Source organism: Anarrhichthys ocellatus, unplaced genomic scaffold (genome assembly GCF_004355925.1).
Source record: "Anarrhichthys ocellatus isolate YVR2014 unplaced genomic scaffold, GSC_Weel_1.0 scaffold3, whole genome shotgun sequence".
Taxonomy (NCBI): Eukaryota; Metazoa; Chordata; class Actinopteri; order Perciformes; family Anarhichadidae; genus Anarrhichthys; species Anarrhichthys ocellatus.
Window position 1 is genome coordinate 9775644 of NW_022280033.1, and position 17256 is coordinate 9792899.

General features: G+C 42.2%; 2 protein-coding genes across 5 annotated transcripts; both read right to left on the bottom strand.

Moving 5' to 3' along the window:
• Positions 1-164: 164 nt before the first annotated feature.
• slf2 (SMC5/6 complex localization factor 2) lies at positions 165-12950 on the bottom strand. Of its 4 annotated transcripts, XM_031838454.1 has the most exons (21): positions 12476-12950; positions 10434-10986; positions 10214-10298; positions 9854-10102; positions 9463-9508; positions 6003-7411; positions 5810-5889; positions 5607-5720; positions 5339-5506; positions 4975-5080; positions 4792-4879; positions 4560-4701; positions 4362-4449; positions 4067-4243; positions 3481-3575; positions 3262-3349; positions 3030-3152; positions 2795-2872; positions 2565-2651; positions 1831-1899; positions 165-1741 (listed from the first exon to the last, which is right to left on the bottom strand). In XM_031838454.1, exons 2-21 carry the CDS (start codon positions 10919-10921, stop codon positions 1334-1336), a joined length of 4188 nt encoding a protein of 1395 aa, XP_031694314.1. In that variant the 5' UTR covers positions 10922-10986; positions 12476-12950; the 3' UTR covers positions 165-1333. The 4 variants fall into 4 exon arrangements, with proteins under 4 accessions (XP_031694314.1, XP_031694290.1, XP_031694298.1 ...); XM_031838430.1 differs by having other exon boundaries at positions 10214-10986; XM_031838438.1 differs by lacking the exon at positions 12476-12950 and adding an exon at positions 12306-12458 and having other exon boundaries at positions 10214-10986.
• An 87-nt stretch (positions 12951-13037) lies between these two features.
• Positions 13038-17256, bottom strand: LOC116376946 (phosphoglycerate mutase 1-like). Its single transcript, XM_031838462.1, has 4 exons — positions 16985-17256; positions 15845-16119; positions 14932-15112; positions 13038-14699 (listed from the first exon to the last, which is right to left on the bottom strand). Exons 1-4 carry the CDS (start codon positions 17121-17123, stop codon positions 14530-14532), a joined length of 765 nt encoding a protein of 254 aa, XP_031694322.1. The 5' UTR covers positions 17124-17256; the 3' UTR covers positions 13038-14529.

Sequence of the window (17256 nt, forward strand, 5' to 3'; positions counted from 1 at the left end):
TGTGGATGGAGTATTTGTTTAATCAGTAGTTTTTAACCTGTCAAGATGTGACTCATACATTGTATCTTACTAAATGAATTTAATTATTACAGAGATAAATCAAACGTACTTTTTAAATGTATACGCTGTTGCTTCTCACTGAATCCTCCTCCTGTTTGCATCAGATATAGAAAGCCACATTATCAACCCACAAGCCGACTGGAACTAAAGTGACATAATGACTGAATATGGGAATTTAGACCGCAGTGATATCTGGAGTCTGTCTCAATGTGCCTTTACCCAAAGTAGGACTACAACATCATCACTTTAACACCAATCAGGACCGACACAGATCAAATTCTGTGGTGCTTTCTGACTTCTGTGATTTGCAAGTTGCAGATCTATCACAGATAAGTTAGCTGTTTATAGTAGTTCGACTCTTACGAATGTATTAATATTAATAACATTGGAGGGAGTAGACTGCATTGTGCGCGACATTTTTTTAAAAAAAGGCAACAAAGAATTTAACAAATTCAACGTTTGTTATGTAAACAGTTTATTTTCGTTATTTCGCAACAGCTATAAAAAAGTATCAATCATTAAAAAAATATTTTTCACAAAAGGGGAATTTAACAAAGTGCACACACATCCAAAAAAACAGCAACATTATAACATGAAATCAACAAACAATATGTGCATCTGGACCATATTTATATTTTGACATTTTGTCACAGTAAGAAAAGCACAGGTGTAAATATTAAAATGAATTATGGCTGAATTCCGTTCAGGTCCTTCAAGTTCAGTCACACCGTTTCTTACCGGGACATTTGAAAAGAACAGAGCGGTTGTTATTGGTAATGTCCGTGTCTTCTCTACAATGACCAGACTACTACAGTTACTGTCGGTACCAAAACAATAGCGGCTGAGAAACCCTAATAATCAAGTAGGTCACACGTTTCCACTCATGTACATACGGTACGTGAGCTTTTCGGTGACACAAGAGTTACACAGCAAGGAATTACTTAAACGCAACAAATGAACACAGCTGAAACACAACAAGGATGTAAAAGAAAACCCCTGGTTGTTGCAGGCACTCTACTGCCGAAATATATACACACCACAACTAAAGGAGTTAAAACAGGCGCAGCAGGAAGTCATTCACATTAGACATAATAATAAAACAGTATTTTGCAACACAAACCAAAAAAGAACTTCTCTCCTAACGGTTTTATTCATAAATATACATTTAGTATTTGTATTGACAATGAAACGTGGGGGTTAGGGGTAGAGGGAGATAAGCAAATAGTGCAAATTGAGCTTAATATTAAGGCAAGAGCTGACGAACAACATGACACTAAGTTTCTCTGGTCCCAAATTGATTTTCAGTCTCCACTTCAGTACGCTCCATGTTTCCAGCCTCTATTTGCTCTTGTACTTCAGGCTCCATCTCTTGGTTCAGCTCCATTTCTTCTGGCCTCACGTCGTCCCCCGTCTCGTGCGTGTAATCCATTGTATCGTCTCCCACCATTTCTTCTGACCTCGTGTCGTCCGCTGCCTTGTACGTCTCATCCATTGTATCGTCTCCCTCTTCCTTGTCCTCAGCAATCATTAAAACCTCTTCAGTTTCATTGGATCCCTCTTCTTCTTCCTCCTCCTCCATCACAGGCCACTCTCCATCATCGCTGTCGTCCACCTCCTGCTCTTCTTGGCTGCTCGTCAGTGTGTCAACAGGCAAAGGCTGCCAATAGTCATACAACTTGCCCTACAGGAGGAAAATATAGAATTGTAAATAAGAATGATACAATCTTTTGACTTTATGTTCATATAAGAGTATGTATAAGACTACTGTACATGGAGAGGCCTGGTCCTCTGAAGGAGCATCTGCCACTTGGTGGAGATCCTGGCCACCAGGTCCTTCACCTGCAGGGAGAAGAGCGAGGTGGTCACACATAGAGCACATGCAAGCTTTAACGGTTGGCTTGCATTATTGCATCTGGAAATCAAGTCAGCAATGATTGATCAACTTATCATCAACATTATGATTAATGTCCTATAGTGAGGATATTGTCTTCTATTATAGTAAATTGAATGTTTTGGGGGTTTTGGACTGTTTGTCAAACAATAGCAGCGATCTAAAGACGCCATCTTGTATCTTTTAGACTAAGCAATTAATTGATTAATTAAGAAAATAATCAGCAGATTAATCTATATTAAAAAAATATTTAGTTGCTTCCACAACATCTATTTATGACAACAGTTCATTTTCTGTTTTTGAATTCAAAATATAAAAGAGAAAATGACAGAGACCGTTTTTCAAGCTTTAATTCTTAAACTTTTGATTATTACTGGTGTGTGTGTGTGTGTGTGTTTTGTATTTCAGCATTTGGAAAAAAAAATCTGTTAATAATTAACATACTTATTTGATGTATGTGTTTAATGGCTAACTGCAAACCAAATTTAATTTGGAATGATAACAAAATTGAACTTGAAAGCATTCAGAAAGCGCTGAAGAACCTTTTAAACGGCGTTGTAGAAAATGTAGAAAAATGTTACATCTGGATCACAGTTTTGGAACTCGAACTCACTTTGCTCCGGTAAAGACATTTCTCACTCTCTCTGATGTCACACTTCACGTGCGTTTCCAGCTCAGAGCACAGAGACAGCAGCTGTTTCTGAGAGTCAGAAGAAAAAGGCAACGCACATTAACACACACCTCTCGCAGGCAGATGGATATCACCAGCTTCAGACTTTGATAAATCAGCTGATTAATAACCAGCGCCTGAAAAACTTCAGACCAGAAAAGGGGATTAATTACCTTTTGATGAGCTGGGAAGAACTGATAGTTGGACGCTTCATTTGCTAAGGTCAGAAGGCTGTAGCAGAGGTAGTAGGACTGAGGCACAGAATGAAGGGAAAGAAACTTGCATTAGAAAAAGGTACATGTTTAATGCATTCACAATGTCATTCAGACTACATTTTGTGCTTTCTTACACATAATAGAAAAACAAGACAATTATAAAGTCACTTTAAAGTTCGAGGCATATGCTCACCTGTTGGTCTAAGGTGGTCATGTCTTCTTCCTTGTCTTTCCGACTCCTGCTGGAGGAGCTCATCATGCCTCGGAGGAGCGTGGAGGGTTGCATACGGGGCAGGTAGGGCCTCAGTTCAGAGAGCTAGGCATGGCGGCGTAAGAGAAAGTCATTTAGATAAATGTCCATATTTCAACTGCTGAGGTCTAAAAGAGACTTTTATAGGTTTAGGTTACACACTGAAAGAGATTACCTGAAACTCCTTTTCTGTAGGTCTGTAAGTACAATTTCCGTTTAACAGCTTCGAGATCATGGACAGGCACAGATGTCGACGCAGTTGCCTAGATCAACAAAAGTGAATACTTGTTAATGTGCAATACAATACAATGAATTTTTTATTTTTTTTTTAAATACAGATTGTGTGGGAAAAATGGAGATAAGCAGACCAGAGAAAAACAGGTAAAAGACTTACTTTCCACGTGTGTTGTCGGGCAGCAGTTGAACCAGCAGGCACATGTTGTGGTGGTCATCTGTCAGATCAGTGAGGGCCATACAGATTTTTGGCAGCTGAGAACAGTTTAGAGAAATAAAACAAATTAAATTAAAAAAAAGTGATCGATGATATTATAAATCAAGGTGAACATGGGCCATGCACATTTTGGCCGGTGGATTTTATATGATTTTTTCATGTGAATTTCATGAAAATATATATGAACCATATGAACACCACAAGAATTCCCAGGTACACTTGCTTACAGGAGGAATTTGGCGACTTTCCGATATTATCTTGTGAAAGTGTATTATGATACGATTATATCATGTTATTTTGTAAACTTGCTGCCAAATTAAATGATTCAAAGCAAGCTGTGACTGAAAAAATAAACTCCAAACAGGTATTCAACATTTAAAGAGTTTTGTCTGATGAGTAGCATCACAGTGGCACACAGTGCACTGCATTGTTATTAAATGGGACTCATTTACATGATTTTGCACACATTTGCCATGTAAAAAGGTACGTATTCAGACTTTCAAGGAAGCCGAGTCATGCGTGAACTGACCATGGTGTTCCAGTCCCTGATGTTGTTGACAATTTTGTACTGTAGAGGGTACAGCTCAGTACTGGCCTGGAGGAGGAGCCGAGAGTCCAGGCCCACCTTTCCCATCACAGTTAGCAGCAGCAGCAGCTCGTCGTCGCTGTACACTCGTGGACAGAGGCCCATACAGTAAGACAGGTACTGCAGACGGGAACACGGGACAAACGGCCAAGAAGTGAATGATCTGAATGGAGAACTTGTGCTTTCTCTGCCAAACTCTCCCCCATGCAGACACGACAGCCAACCGTTTGTGTCTGACCTTCAAGATGTTGTTGCAGTTGTGTTCAGGGAAAGTGTTCTGTTCCTTGCTGCTGGAGGGACTCTCACTTTTGATATGAATGTCCTCCCTACACAAACACACAGAAATGTAACAATAAATAAACAGCTTATTTATGAAGGTTTTACACAGGAAACAAGGAAATTAATGAGTAATCTAATGAGCAGGAAAGGAACTTACAGCAAATCCCCCTCAGTGAATGGAGGCTGCAGATTCTCAAAAGGGAAGAGAGTAACGAACGCAACTCCCATATTCATCAGAACCAGCGCCACGTCGGCCAGACTGGGCACCCACACTTTAAACTGCTGGTTTCCAGTTTTAACTGAGGAAGCATACACAGAAAAAAATACATGTTGACATGTCTTAATAATAGTGAGGACATGCAAAATATAAGAAATACCAAAACACTGACCTATCTGATAAGCAGCAGTGCAGGCGATGTCACAGAGAGCCTGTAGTATCTTTTCAGATAGCAGCCTCTCACTATGGACCGACATCATCTGACAGGATCAACAAAGAATCACGACCAAAGTTCAGACATTTGGACGGAAATCACTACCGACATGCTACACGTGTGTGTGTGTGTAGGGCCTACCTTGAATAGGAAACGGGTAACCTGAGTTGGACAGGGTGAGCGACAGTCGTAAGCTTCCTGGAACAATCCAATATTTACATGCAGTCTCAGCTGAGCAGGGCTGGACCTGTAGTGAGAGAGGAGCGAGAAAGATTAGAGGAAATAATTAACTAGCAAAACTAGTGGTCAATGTAGCCTGCAATGGTCACGACATTCCACAGTACAAAGTGTATAAAGTGCTGGATGGGACTAACAACACGCTGAAGATTCATCTCTCCGGCAGTGAGGCTGAAAATCTCATTTGTCCTGAGCCACCAATATCAAATGTCACGGCACTCTAGTCTTGAGTTAATGAGCTGTTGCTCTGAACATGAACACCACTCACCAAAGAAGCGTTTTCTGCACCGTCCCCTGTGGACTGACCATGCATCGCCTGAGCTGCAGCGTATCTTGGTCGAAGATCCGGCCAAATTTCTCCAGGTTGAACACCACTTCTCCTGGAGGCACTTCTCTGATAGCGTTGGACATCAAAGAGTAGCGTTGCAGGAAATCCCTAGAAAAACAAATTAAAAAAAATGTAACAAAGCAGATTAGTGAACTACTGTGTGCCAGTGACATGGTATACTGCATCTGTGTGCTTCTGCATGCTTTACTGTTGTTCAGTGGAGACGCCCTCTTCCCGGTTCTCCTCAGCCTCCTCATACTCCGCTATTCTCAGTAGGTCCTCTTGACACGCAGTTAGAAGCTCAGTCTCAACCTCTTTAGCTCTGATGGATGAAAACAATGTGGAGAAAGTTAACTGCTACTGTAGCTCAAACTAAAAGGTAACGGGAATGACATTTTCTGCATAATTTACCTTTTATTGGTGTTTATTTCCTTCAGCATCTGGTCGAGATTGTTTTTGTAGATGCCTGACTTTGTGGTTGGCAACGGCAGCTGTGGGGAAACACAACCGACAACACTCAACGATTTTACTGGTCGCTCAGCGAGTTGATCGATCATACATCTATAACTTTATGTTCAATAATGACAAGTAATTTCAAGCTTACCGTTTTTGACTGGCAGCTGTGATGTCCGGGTGTGCTCGGCTCTGAGAAGGATCCCTTCTCTGGTGTAGCGGGAGGCTTGGTAACGCGCTCCATCATCTCCTGCAAGGAGAGGAGCTGCTCCTCCTCGCTGCTATGGGAGCTCTGGGTCAGATCCAAATCTAACGCGAAGCTCAGGCCTAGGTCCAGCTCCACATCTATAGGATCCTCTTCAATCACCGGCTTTGCACCACGCCCTTCGCTCGCCCGCCTCTCCAGCAGTGGAGATTGAGAACAGTGAGATGTAGAAGTTGTCTCTAACGCACAGGCTCTCACATCGTTGGGGAGGACAGATGTGCGTTTGTCGTCAGATTTTAAACTCTCATCCTTAAGCTGCCTGCCTGAAGAGGTGACGGGGCTGATTTTGGAGTCTTTTGAGCAAGTGTATTTAAAGCTTTCAAGTTTTACCCGCTCTAAAGCTACAGTTGGCACGGTGACTTGTGAGAGATGTGCCGATAACGAGGAAGAGACTTTGGAGTCCACTGCATGAGAACTAGTTTTGCGACAAGAGGATTCATTAACTGGAGTACTGTAGCTGGATGAAGAGCTGTTCTCTGAGGTGGGGGATTTGATCCCAGCCATCTTGGGCTTTGGAGTCTTATGACCGGGGCTGACGATGTAGGTCATGGGATCGGGGGCGAAAAGATCATCTATATCATCCGGGATTGCAACAGGTCTTCGTGGACGGGCAGTTTTATTCCGTTCCACCATGCGACAACTCACAGAAGTAGCATTTGCCTTTGAGGGCAGTTTGGGAGTGCTACTGTCAGGTTTTCTGCTCTCCTCCATGGGATCCCCTCTGCTCACGGTCTTGACTGGTAAGCCTGAGGTAATGCGGGGAGTGTGAACAGACTCGTGGCTGCCGAAGTGAAGGTGAGGAGAGCCACCAGTGTCCCTCTGGGGAACCTCGAAGGACAACAAACAGCTGGATTTCTCCCTTTTATCATTTTCATTGCTTCTTTTCTTCAAACCGTCTTCACCTGGACTTTTTGAAGGTGATCTTAACTCAATCAACGTCAGAATTTGATTCTGGGTGGAGTTTATATAGGCTTGCTTTGCTCCCATCGCTGGTCGTTTCTTTATACAAGGTTTGAGTGACGGCGTCGCACAGGATGACTGCACGGGTTTCAATGCGGACGACAGTTCCGAGCACGTCGATTGGCCGCATGCTGGTTCTGTGCACAGAAGGCTATTCGTGCGTTTGGGTGACAGTTCCATGACTGAAGAATGCCTCGCTGACGGCTGAGACTGCAGTGAAGTACCGTGTGAGTTGCCAACGGAGTTCATCCCCGAAAGACACAGTTTCTTGGGACTGTCGTCCCGGCCCTCGAACTCCATGTGCCTCTTCTGAGCTGTGCAATTCAAATCCACTACTGGAGACAGAAAAATACAATAAAAATATACTTTCTTTTCTTAGTGTTTACAAATGTCTTTCAATATCAGTGTCTATATGCATTTGATTATGCTAATATTAGATAATTACCCATTTACTGCAATCTCTTACCAAGAGCAATATGTGGCATGTAGAAGTAACAGCTTCTTCTGTAACTACTAGTGGTGTGACGGATCACGGTTCGGATCCCCCCTCACGGGTTCGGATCACTTGTGAACCGCGGATCAATTAAGTATTTTTTTTTTTTTTACAGTTTAATCATCATAGTGTGTAATAAAGTTTTACTGCTGCTGTTCCTAAGTAACAAGTCCCCGAATATCAATGCAAAGTGTCAGTGAACAGATATAAAGCAGCATTGTGTTCACATGAAGTGTTAGAAGCATTTAACGGTGAAAGTCATGACGAGCAGAGGAACTTCAGAAGCCCCTGGCGTCATTTAAGTCGCAAGTTTGGGAGCATTTTGTCTTCCCTGTAACTTATAATGACGAATGAGGGTGGTGAACAAAAGCGTTACGGTATGTAGGCGTTGTTTAAAAAGAAAGACATACGACAACGGCAAAACATCGGGCAAGTCCACACATATGAAGCACCACCATCCTGGTCTGTCAGTGACGGGGGACACTCCGGTGTGGAAAACGAAAGGATTTCAAAATCTGGTGCTGTAGACACGCCCCCTCTGGGAGACTCACACATACAGATGCTGTAGACACGCCCCCTCTGTGAGAGTCGCACATACAGGTGCTGTAGACACACCCCCTCTGTGAGAGTCGCACATACAGGTGCTGTAGACACGCCCCCTCTGTGAGAGTCGCACATACAGGTGCTGTAGACACGCCCCCTCTGTGAGAGTCACACATACACACACCTGGGGCAGGTGCTGACAGAAGCAGCAGAGTGGAAGCTAGACAGGCCCAATAGTAACATCCCAGTCACCACAGGAAGGTCTACCCTCTCCCCAGACAATGTAGATATTCTCATCTTTTTGAAAAATGTTTTAAAGTTGTAGACCATTTCACAGTAATGGTAAACATTATTCCAGTGTATTTGAATGACATAACCTGACAGGAAGTAAACATAGACCCAAGTTGTTGCCGAGCAGTTCAGTTCAGTTGAAACAGTGGATGATAGCTCACTGGCTGTTTCTTTCTTTCAATATTGATCAAAGGACGAGGGTCTCAACATACCTCATGTTGCACTTAAACTTAACAGAATTGAGTATTCTTAAATGTTTTATTTGTATTCATTTATTTCATTTTGTTTCAAATTGGACATGTTCAATATTTTAGTTTTTATGCAAGACAATGTTCTTGTCAAAGTTCTTTGCTTTACGTGTGCTTGAAGTTCTTTAATTAATAAATGGAAAGCAAAGTAATATTTGTCTCCTCCCCTTTTCTTTGCTCATCCGAAAAATGATCCAAACCGTGACTCAAGAACCGTGACTCGAGAACCGTGATCCGAACCGTGATGTTTGTGATCCGTTGCACCCCTAACTACCAAACATTTCAAGCTCTCATTTGTGCTTCCAGGTATTTAGCGCCTTGTAAAGAGTACAAGTAACAGAATGCAGAAAGTAATTCCTAAGAATGGCAGAGAAAACATATCTAGAAATGATAAGGAGAGACGGGAACTTTATGGAAGATGAAAGGTGAACTTTCTTATCAAATTCTAACATCTATAGTCTTACGTTTAGTCTAAAATGTTTAATCCCTTATAGTGGACTGTAGTGAAACATGGTTAAGTAAAAATGAATATCTGCTACTGACAATGTTAATCCCTTTTTAAAAGCATGCCAAACCAGTTGACATTCCCAGTGCTATCGATCGTCAATCTCAAGCAAAGTGAATTGACATTACATACAGGTCCATGACATTTACAAACTCAACACCTGATGCCTGCTGTCACTGCAACGCCAACAAGAAAACATGCCAACAAGATAACATGCCAACAAGAAAACATGCCAACAAGAAAACATGCCAACAAGGCTAAAGATCGCAGCTTTAGGAGTAAGAAGGGGAAAAAAAACAACATTACCTGGAATTGAGTTTTCACTTGAAGGTGTTCGTTTCTGTTGTTGGTCCTAAAAAAAAAAGAAAGAAAAACAGCAATAATAAGCATCACATTCTATCAAAAGACTAAGCAACATCCGGGTCAGGTGTTGAATAATTTAAAAATTGAATTTAAAGTTAAATAAATATTAGCACACTGACTTGCTCAAATTCTGGCAGATGTTCTTTAACTTATCAAAGCCATATCACCTGAATCTTTGTTTACAAAGGCTGAGAAAAAACACACCATGCTCTGCCCGAGTGAACATCATTTTGGCCCCTCAAGCCTGGCTTGAGACCGGGCTTTTTGAGTAATGAACAGCTCAAAGTCTATTATTAAAAACCCTAAACTAGATCAAACTAATGACAAATGTTACCTGGCAAGGGGCTCCAGGGATGTGCATGACAGGTAAACTGGAAGCACTACACCTGTCAGACGAGTGGGTACTGGGAGAAGGCTGGTAGCCCCATGAGGACCACTGGCTGTTTCCAGGGCTCCAATGGTCTGAGTCTGAGAGGGGCCCTGGGTAAGCTTCTTGAACACTTCTGGTGTGAAATGTCGGGGTCATGGGGGGCCTGTGGAGCTGGATAGTCTGTATGGAACCCCTCACATCGCTGGATTGATCCTAACAAAGTAAATAGTAATAGACAACAATTCAGAATCACTTGAAGGCTATTCTGCAGTTCAAGTTACTATTTGAACAAATCCTGTTTTCACTAATGACGTAAAAAAATACCTTGCTTGACACTTGTCTTTGAGGCATTACATGTTTACTTCCCGAGTAAGACAAAGTGAGTTTGGATTCAGTCTCTTGATCTCTCCTGATGTGGGAAGATGGAGAGTGGTTACTTAAATCCTTCATGAATTGAGGAGATGCAGGGTGAAAGGTACCGGGAGGCGGGGGCTGTGGCCTACTAGCTGTAGTACCACTGTTAGTCGGGCTGACTGGAACAGACCTGGGTGAGCAGAGAGACCCCGGAGGGTGATAGTGTTGGTGCTGCTGAGGACCCAGTCTGCCCGCTGCCAGGGGATGGGACCTATTCACTGGGGAACCAATGTTAGTCGGGCTGCTTGGAACAAACCCTGGAGAATGGATTGGTCCCGTAGGATTAAGACGGAGCTGTGGTGGAAGAGGGTACCGTGGTGGAGGAGGGTACCGTGGTGGAGGAGGGGGCTGTGGTGGAAGAGGGAGCTGTGGTGGAGGAGGGTACCGTGGTGGAGGAGGGAGCCGTGGTGGAAGAGGGAGATGTGGTGGAAGAGGGAGATGTGGTGGAAGTAGGTGCCGTGGTGGAAGTAGGTGCCGTGGTGGAAGAGGGTGCCGTGGTGGAAGAGGGTGCCGTGGTGGGCCTAGTGTGTCCCTTAGGCACACCTCAGGGCTATGAAGTGGCAACATTCTCCTGGGAGGTGGGTGAGAAAGCCACTTAGGGAGCTGAGAGGGTTTCATTGGAGTCTCCTGGAGAAGTGACGTGAAATGGGCCCGGGAGCTCTGCTGGAATACGAGGTTGTTCACTAGAACACAAGAGAAATATTTGTGCATTATGATCTTACGTCTAAAATATTTGGTGCCTCAAAATGCTCAAGAATGTACAGGTTGACATTTCATGCATCAGATAGATGACATTTTTCAGTTCTTCTCCTTGCATTATTTGAGGAGAACCATTTCCATCACTTCTTTCCACTATATGCTCTCATAACTAATAAATACTCAGGCATAATTATGTTATGAATGTGCTCCAAGAGGAAGGCAATGGACAAATAACCTGTCTTACATAGAGCTTCATGTTGTTTCATTCACTGTCTAGATTTCACATTGATAGCACACCGAAATAAGATTTACCTCCTGTAAATGCGGTTTCTATTTTTAATCAAGGAAGCATTCAATTGATTACATTGTTGTTGTTCATTGTTACCAAATTAGGTTGCTGCAAGTGTAACTATTTATTTCAATAAATCAACTAAAAACAGGATTTTACCAGCTAACAAACCTTTTTGTTTATTACCCTAAGGGGAGAAAAGGGTCTGAAGATACAGATATGTTATTACTTATTAAGTTTAAAAAAGGTTCAAAGTAACTTCTCCACCACCACCAAAGCTCTACTGGAGTCTACAGATGAGTACACGATTAGTAACAATAAAACACATCACATCATAACCATAACTGCCCTGCTCATAGGTTATGTTCTTAGGATTTATAGCAAGGGTGTTGTATTATACAACAGTAATACAACACCTTTAAAAAAAACAAAAACAATTTTGATTAAATAAAGTTAAAATGCACCATGAAAAGTTAAGGCAAGCGTCACGGTGTAAATGTAGCTAAATACATTGCTATTTTACTAGACAGCAGCACTGGACGAAGTTAGTGTTGTCACCAAGGCGACAATAACGCTAAACTTAGAAGTGCGGCTTTCAAAATAAAAGAGATATAGAAGTGTTGCATAAACGACACACCCAGCACGACACCGACCACTGCCACAGCTAACACAAGGAAGACACCTGCTCGTCAGTTCCTACCAATCACCTGCAGCTACGTTTGTAACAGCACGAGTGCATCAGTGGGTTAACTCGTGTCTATAAATTCATGATCAACACTAACGTTACCACTTGAATATCTGAAATATAATCAAATGCTCACAAAGTAACACAAGACAACATGTTAGTACGGTAGTGCTTATGCTAGCAACTAGTAAAAAAGTAACGTTGGCTAACGCTAGCAAGGTAACTGACATGAAGAGCGTGTTTACAATTTGTTAGCTATGTGACCGCCAAGTGCTTACATAACGCTCGGCTTGCTGCCAAAGCAAACAGTAACAACCATCCATACTTACAGTAGCTAACGTTACGTCAGCATACATACATCTTATCCACAGTGCCTGGCTCATAGAATAACATTGAATATTAGCAAGTCGTTGTTTCAGGAAGTGCTCTGTTTAGCTAGCGTTAGCTGGCCAACGTGCTTTCGCCTAGAATTGCAAACAACGTCTTTGGGTTTGCTCACCGAGTGTTTCTTTGATTTTCTGTTGCTCTTCTCATTTTGAGAGCTTAGTCCGACTGTCTTTAAGAACAGACTCACAGCGCCAATGTTAAAATCATCTCAACAATATGAACGTCTCCCGCCTGCAGCCGACTCGACCAACGTTCCGCGAATTGCATTGTGGAACTTGGAGTTCAGCAGTATTCTGTGTTAAAGGATGTACTGAGGTTTAACATTCCCACAGAATTTTTTTTTGCTGATTAAATGTTTGATTAAAAACTAATTATATATATGTTTTTGTTGCAAGACTTTTGGTACGCTTTTCTTTCAAAATTATTAATTCACAATTTGAATATCACTATAATCACACTGTTGATATAAAGGTAAGTGAGATTGGCCCCCAAAAAGTGAACTGATCAGCTTAGAAAAACCGGCTGAAACTTGGTCAGTAAGTAAATATGAGTCATGGCAAGTTAATAGTTGACCACAAGCTAGACTTGATTTTCGCATAAAACTCAAATCGATGTGTGGAAAAAAAAAAACACCCATATATCTATGTCCAGCAAGACAAGGAGACACATCAGCATTGGATTTGTAAATGTATTACCACCAAAGATTTCAGATACATACAACCAACACAGAGGGAATTACATTTGGAAAAGAAAAATACTGTAGCACATATTAGGACTTTTCAAATGAAATCCTATCAGACGGTTTTTCAAAAACCACCACTGCTTCCTCATCAGGCAGTAAGGGCAGCTGTAGGCATTTACTGTAGGAATAAGAGCTGCAGGCACATAAATACTACAACACCAAGAAGCGAAGACAGACCAAAGGCAGCCAAACAGAGTAACAAAAATAATGTTTAAATTAAAACTCTCATCTTCTGGTAATCGTGCCTCACAATGGTACTGTGAAACTGGGAAGGCTATAATCCAAATAATGGATTTATCCCCTATACAGTGCAATGCAGTATTTGGCACCATTTAAATTAGACTTAACTTGATGAAACACTAAAAGAAAAACACAAATTTTCACACTCAACAAAGACACAACAACATACAAGGACGCGGCACAAATACGATTCATACACAGAGACAATAAGAGAAAAGGACTGTTTAGTTGTCCCAACTGTCCCATCCGGCTCTCAAGAGATTGGGAACTTATTATCAATGGAATGCACCAATGAATTGCTTTAAAAAGTGATAAAGAAATTAAGTTGTCCATCTTTAGCATCAGTCCCTTTCAGAAAAAAAAAAAAAAAGGTCTCATAAAGTCTTCTTTAATTTATAATAGAATACAATATCCGGTCCAATAAATAATAATGTTGTCCTGGGCAGCTAATGATGAAGACAGTATGATCAGACACACATTGGTACAACTTCCTCACTACCATCAAAAACAGTATCTCATAGAGATATTCAGTTTAAGCATGAGCAAACCAAATACATTTTGAATATTAAAAAGGCTTTTACTTAAATATTCAAGTACACAGATAAGAAACTGCCTTTGTCAGCAATGCTATCAATTTCAGTTGAACGCTATACCTCCTTGACTGTTAAAGGCACAGTACAGGAACTGATTTATTCTACAGCAGTGCATGGAAATGTGGCAGCCGATAGCTCCCATAAACTTTGCTGCATTTATGACAAATATATACTCATCAACATCAGAAAAGAGAGTACGATAGTTTTGCTTTTTTTGTGTTTTTCTCATGTAGCAATGTGGGACTACAAACTGCATTTCCTTGCACAACCCTGTGTTGTACAATGACAATAAATGAAACCTTAAACTCTGAACCTTAAAAAGGTTGTCACATTAATTGGCAATTTTAGCAAAACAATATTTACAATCTCTTGAGAGCTGTGTCTCCCCTGACCCTAATATGTCATGATCATTCAACATCTACTACCCCTGCACTGTGCAAGAAGAGTGAGGTTGCCTTTGACAACAATCTACAGTTTACTCATCATGTACTACAATCAAGAATAAGTGAGGATTTAGCAAAAACCCTGAACTGCGGTCAGTTGTTGAGGACAAACTACTCTGTCATACACAAAGAGGGCTTTTCTGCGCCTTTACTTCTTGGCCTTTCCTTGAGCAGCAACGGCCTCCATGGCTTTGCGTACAGTCTCCTCATCTCCCAGGAACTGCATCGGCTTCACGGGCTTCAGGTTCTTGTCGAGCTCGTAGAGGATGGGGATGCCCGTTGGCAGGTTCAGCTCCATGATGGCTTCGTCTGACATTCCTACAGGTGACAGCACATACAAACAGAACAGTTACGTACAGAAGTTAGTGAATCTACAGGTTGTTGTTTTTCATTATAAATGTGTAGTCACTCTATAACTATTCTCACCTTACCTTGAGACTGTTGACAACATACAGTCGGATCATTGTGATAGAATTTAATTAAACTACATTTCGACAAACAACTTGAATTTCCTTATTGCTTGTGGTGAATTTCTCATAATGCCACCCACCCTCCAGGTGCTTAACAATCCCCCTCAGACTGTTTCCATGGGCAGCGATGAGCACCCTCTTTCCCTTTTTGATCTGAGGGGCGATCTCCTCGTTCCAGAAGGGCAGCGCCCGTGCGATGGTGTCCTTCAGGCTCTCGCAGGAAGGAAGCTGGTCCTCAGTCAGGTCTGCGTAGCGACGATCCTGCAGGGAAGACAATCTCAGTTTGTAAAAATATATAATAGACCAGAATAGAGACATTAAAAAAGTACTTTCATGCGTCTTTCACTCTTTTCCATCAAGACTTATAGCCTAAATGCCTTGAATATAAGTTTCACTCTTCAATCAATATGGTGACGTGTTCACTGTCATTTGCAGGCATGAAAGAATCAGCTATGACACTCTTCTTATAACACCATCAAGATGTTGCTGATCACTTAGTTTCTCCAGCCAGCATAGGGTTACTGCATCTTGACTTCTGAATACCTCTGCAGAGTTCTGATCAATTTGTGAACTTTGAACTTGCACCTAGCAGACATCATTTGTCCCGGTCATATATTAACCCACCTACGACAGACTATTGGGTGACAACATCAGGGCACATGCTGCCAAACGGTTAGGGACTCTATCTCCGCTGTGTAGTACGGCTGTCCTGTACATCTGTTGTATGTGTAAAACTATTGATATTCAAGCTGACTGTGCTGTGGACAAAAATACCTTAAATCTACTATTTTCACTCCAAACACTCGGGTTGTTTCTGCTGATTTCATTCATTCATGGTGACACAGCTGGTTATAGGGCCTGACAGCAGAGAGTTATAGTCAGGCCTCTTCTTTGTTATGCCTGTGTGCAGCTAGTTTAGTCAATGTGTACAAGACCATTTCTTTCCAACAGAGCTCTTGGTTGTTTGTACGTGCTGTAGATATCATGTCTTACCTTGCTGATGATACTGTAGTAGTCATGGTCTGGGCCCATGGGAGGAGGTGGGGTATCAAACGAGCGCCTCCAGATCTTCACCTGAGCCTCTCCGTGCTTGGCGGCCGTCTCTGCCTTGTTTAGCCCAGTCAGGCCTCCGTAGTGGCGCTCATTGAGCCGCCAGGTCCGATGCACTGGCACCCACATCTGGTCAATGCCGTCCAGGACCAGCCACAGTGTCCTGGTGGCTCGCTTCAGCACGGAGGTGTAGCAAATGTCAAACTCAAAGCTGGCATCTGTAAGTTTCAGAGAGGGAGAGACACTGAAGTTTAATGCAACCACTTGGAAACTGTGACTGCCCCCCCCCCACATACCTTCTGAGAATAACAAGTATGCACTTGTTGCATAAAACATAACTTACAAATGATACTATGCAGAGAGTTAAAAAGAAACAACGCAGTCTCAAGCCTAACTGAAAATACAAGGTGTTACATGACTACATTTAGTGCTGTTTACATTATTATTTAATCCACAAATGACTTTCTCACCATTTAGTCTACTGGATGTTACATCACACCGGAGAAGCTCGAACCAGAACATGTTTTGCATTTTTCCTGTTTATCGACTAATTGATTAATCAACTAATGGTTGCAGGCAGCTTTAACTGCATTGCAGTCTGGTGTAATGAGACAGAGTAGTGGACTTTATGTCTCTTCTGTGATGTCTTCCTGTTCTCCTGCTGAAAAAATAGCAAGTCAGCTGCAAGATTTTCATTTCAGAAAAGTATTTGAAAAATTTGACTGCAATTGTGCACATTGTTTTGCCTTCCAAAGTATTGTATTTATCATTCTCTGCAGGCTGTTTTAGGGTCAAACGACCAAGAGGACCATTAAAAAGGATCCTATTTTTTTAATGAGGAATTCTACTTTCTCTCTCTGCTCTTTGGCCCTGTAACAGCACTGCACCGGAGCAGCTTCATGAAAGGCATCACTTCTGCACGTCTGCACATCTTCTCCGTATTCCCGACACGCTCAGCGGTCGACGGTCTGATGCAGAGGCCGTTATGTAATCGGAGCCTCGCAGTGCAGCCCTACAGTATTACAGAGACAGTACAGAGGAGGATGATGATGATGGGAGCAGACGGGATCAGTTCTTCCTCACCTTTCAGGGCCTGTCCACCTCTCTTCGCCTCCTTCTCCCCGGTCTCACTGAGATCCGCATCGAACCAGCCGCAGAACCGATTCTCCTGGTTCCAGCTGCTCTCTCCGTGGCGGATCAACACTAACTTGTAGGCAGCCATGATCGAAGATGATATGCCCAAATGACAGTCAACTGCTTTTAGGAACGGATGCAGAGGATGTTAAATTGACAACTCTCCACTCAAGAGAAGACGATGGGTCTACTCGTTAGCTGTCAGACCGGCGAGGACTTCT

Excerpts from the sequence above, each read along its gene's own strand:
- slf2 (XM_031838430.1), bottom strand. The coding sequence starts at position 10,921 with ATGAAACCCTCTCAGCTCCCTAAGTGGCTTTCTCACCCACCTCCCAGG. Across the intron at positions 9,509-9,853 it reads TCCCTGGAGCCCCTTGCCAG|GACCAACAACAGAAACGAAC; the intron begins GTAACATTTGTC and ends TTTTTTTTTTAG. Across the intron at positions 5,890-6,002 it reads ACAGCTGCCAGTCAAAAACG|CTGCCGTTGCCAACCACAAA; the intron begins GTAAGCTTGAAA and ends GTTTCCCCACAG.
- LOC116376946 (XM_031838462.1), bottom strand. The coding sequence starts at position 17,123 with ATGGCTGCCTACAAGTTAGTGTTGATCCGCCACGGAGAGAGCAGCTGG. Across the intron at positions 16,120-16,984 it reads AGGTGGACAGGCCCTGAAAG|ATGCCAGCTTTGAGTTTGAC; the intron begins GTGAGGAAGAAC and ends TGAAACTTACAG. Across the intron at positions 15,113-15,844 it reads ACTACAGTATCATCAGCAAG|GATCGTCGCTACGCAGACCT; the intron begins GTAAGACATGAT and ends TCTTCCCTGCAG.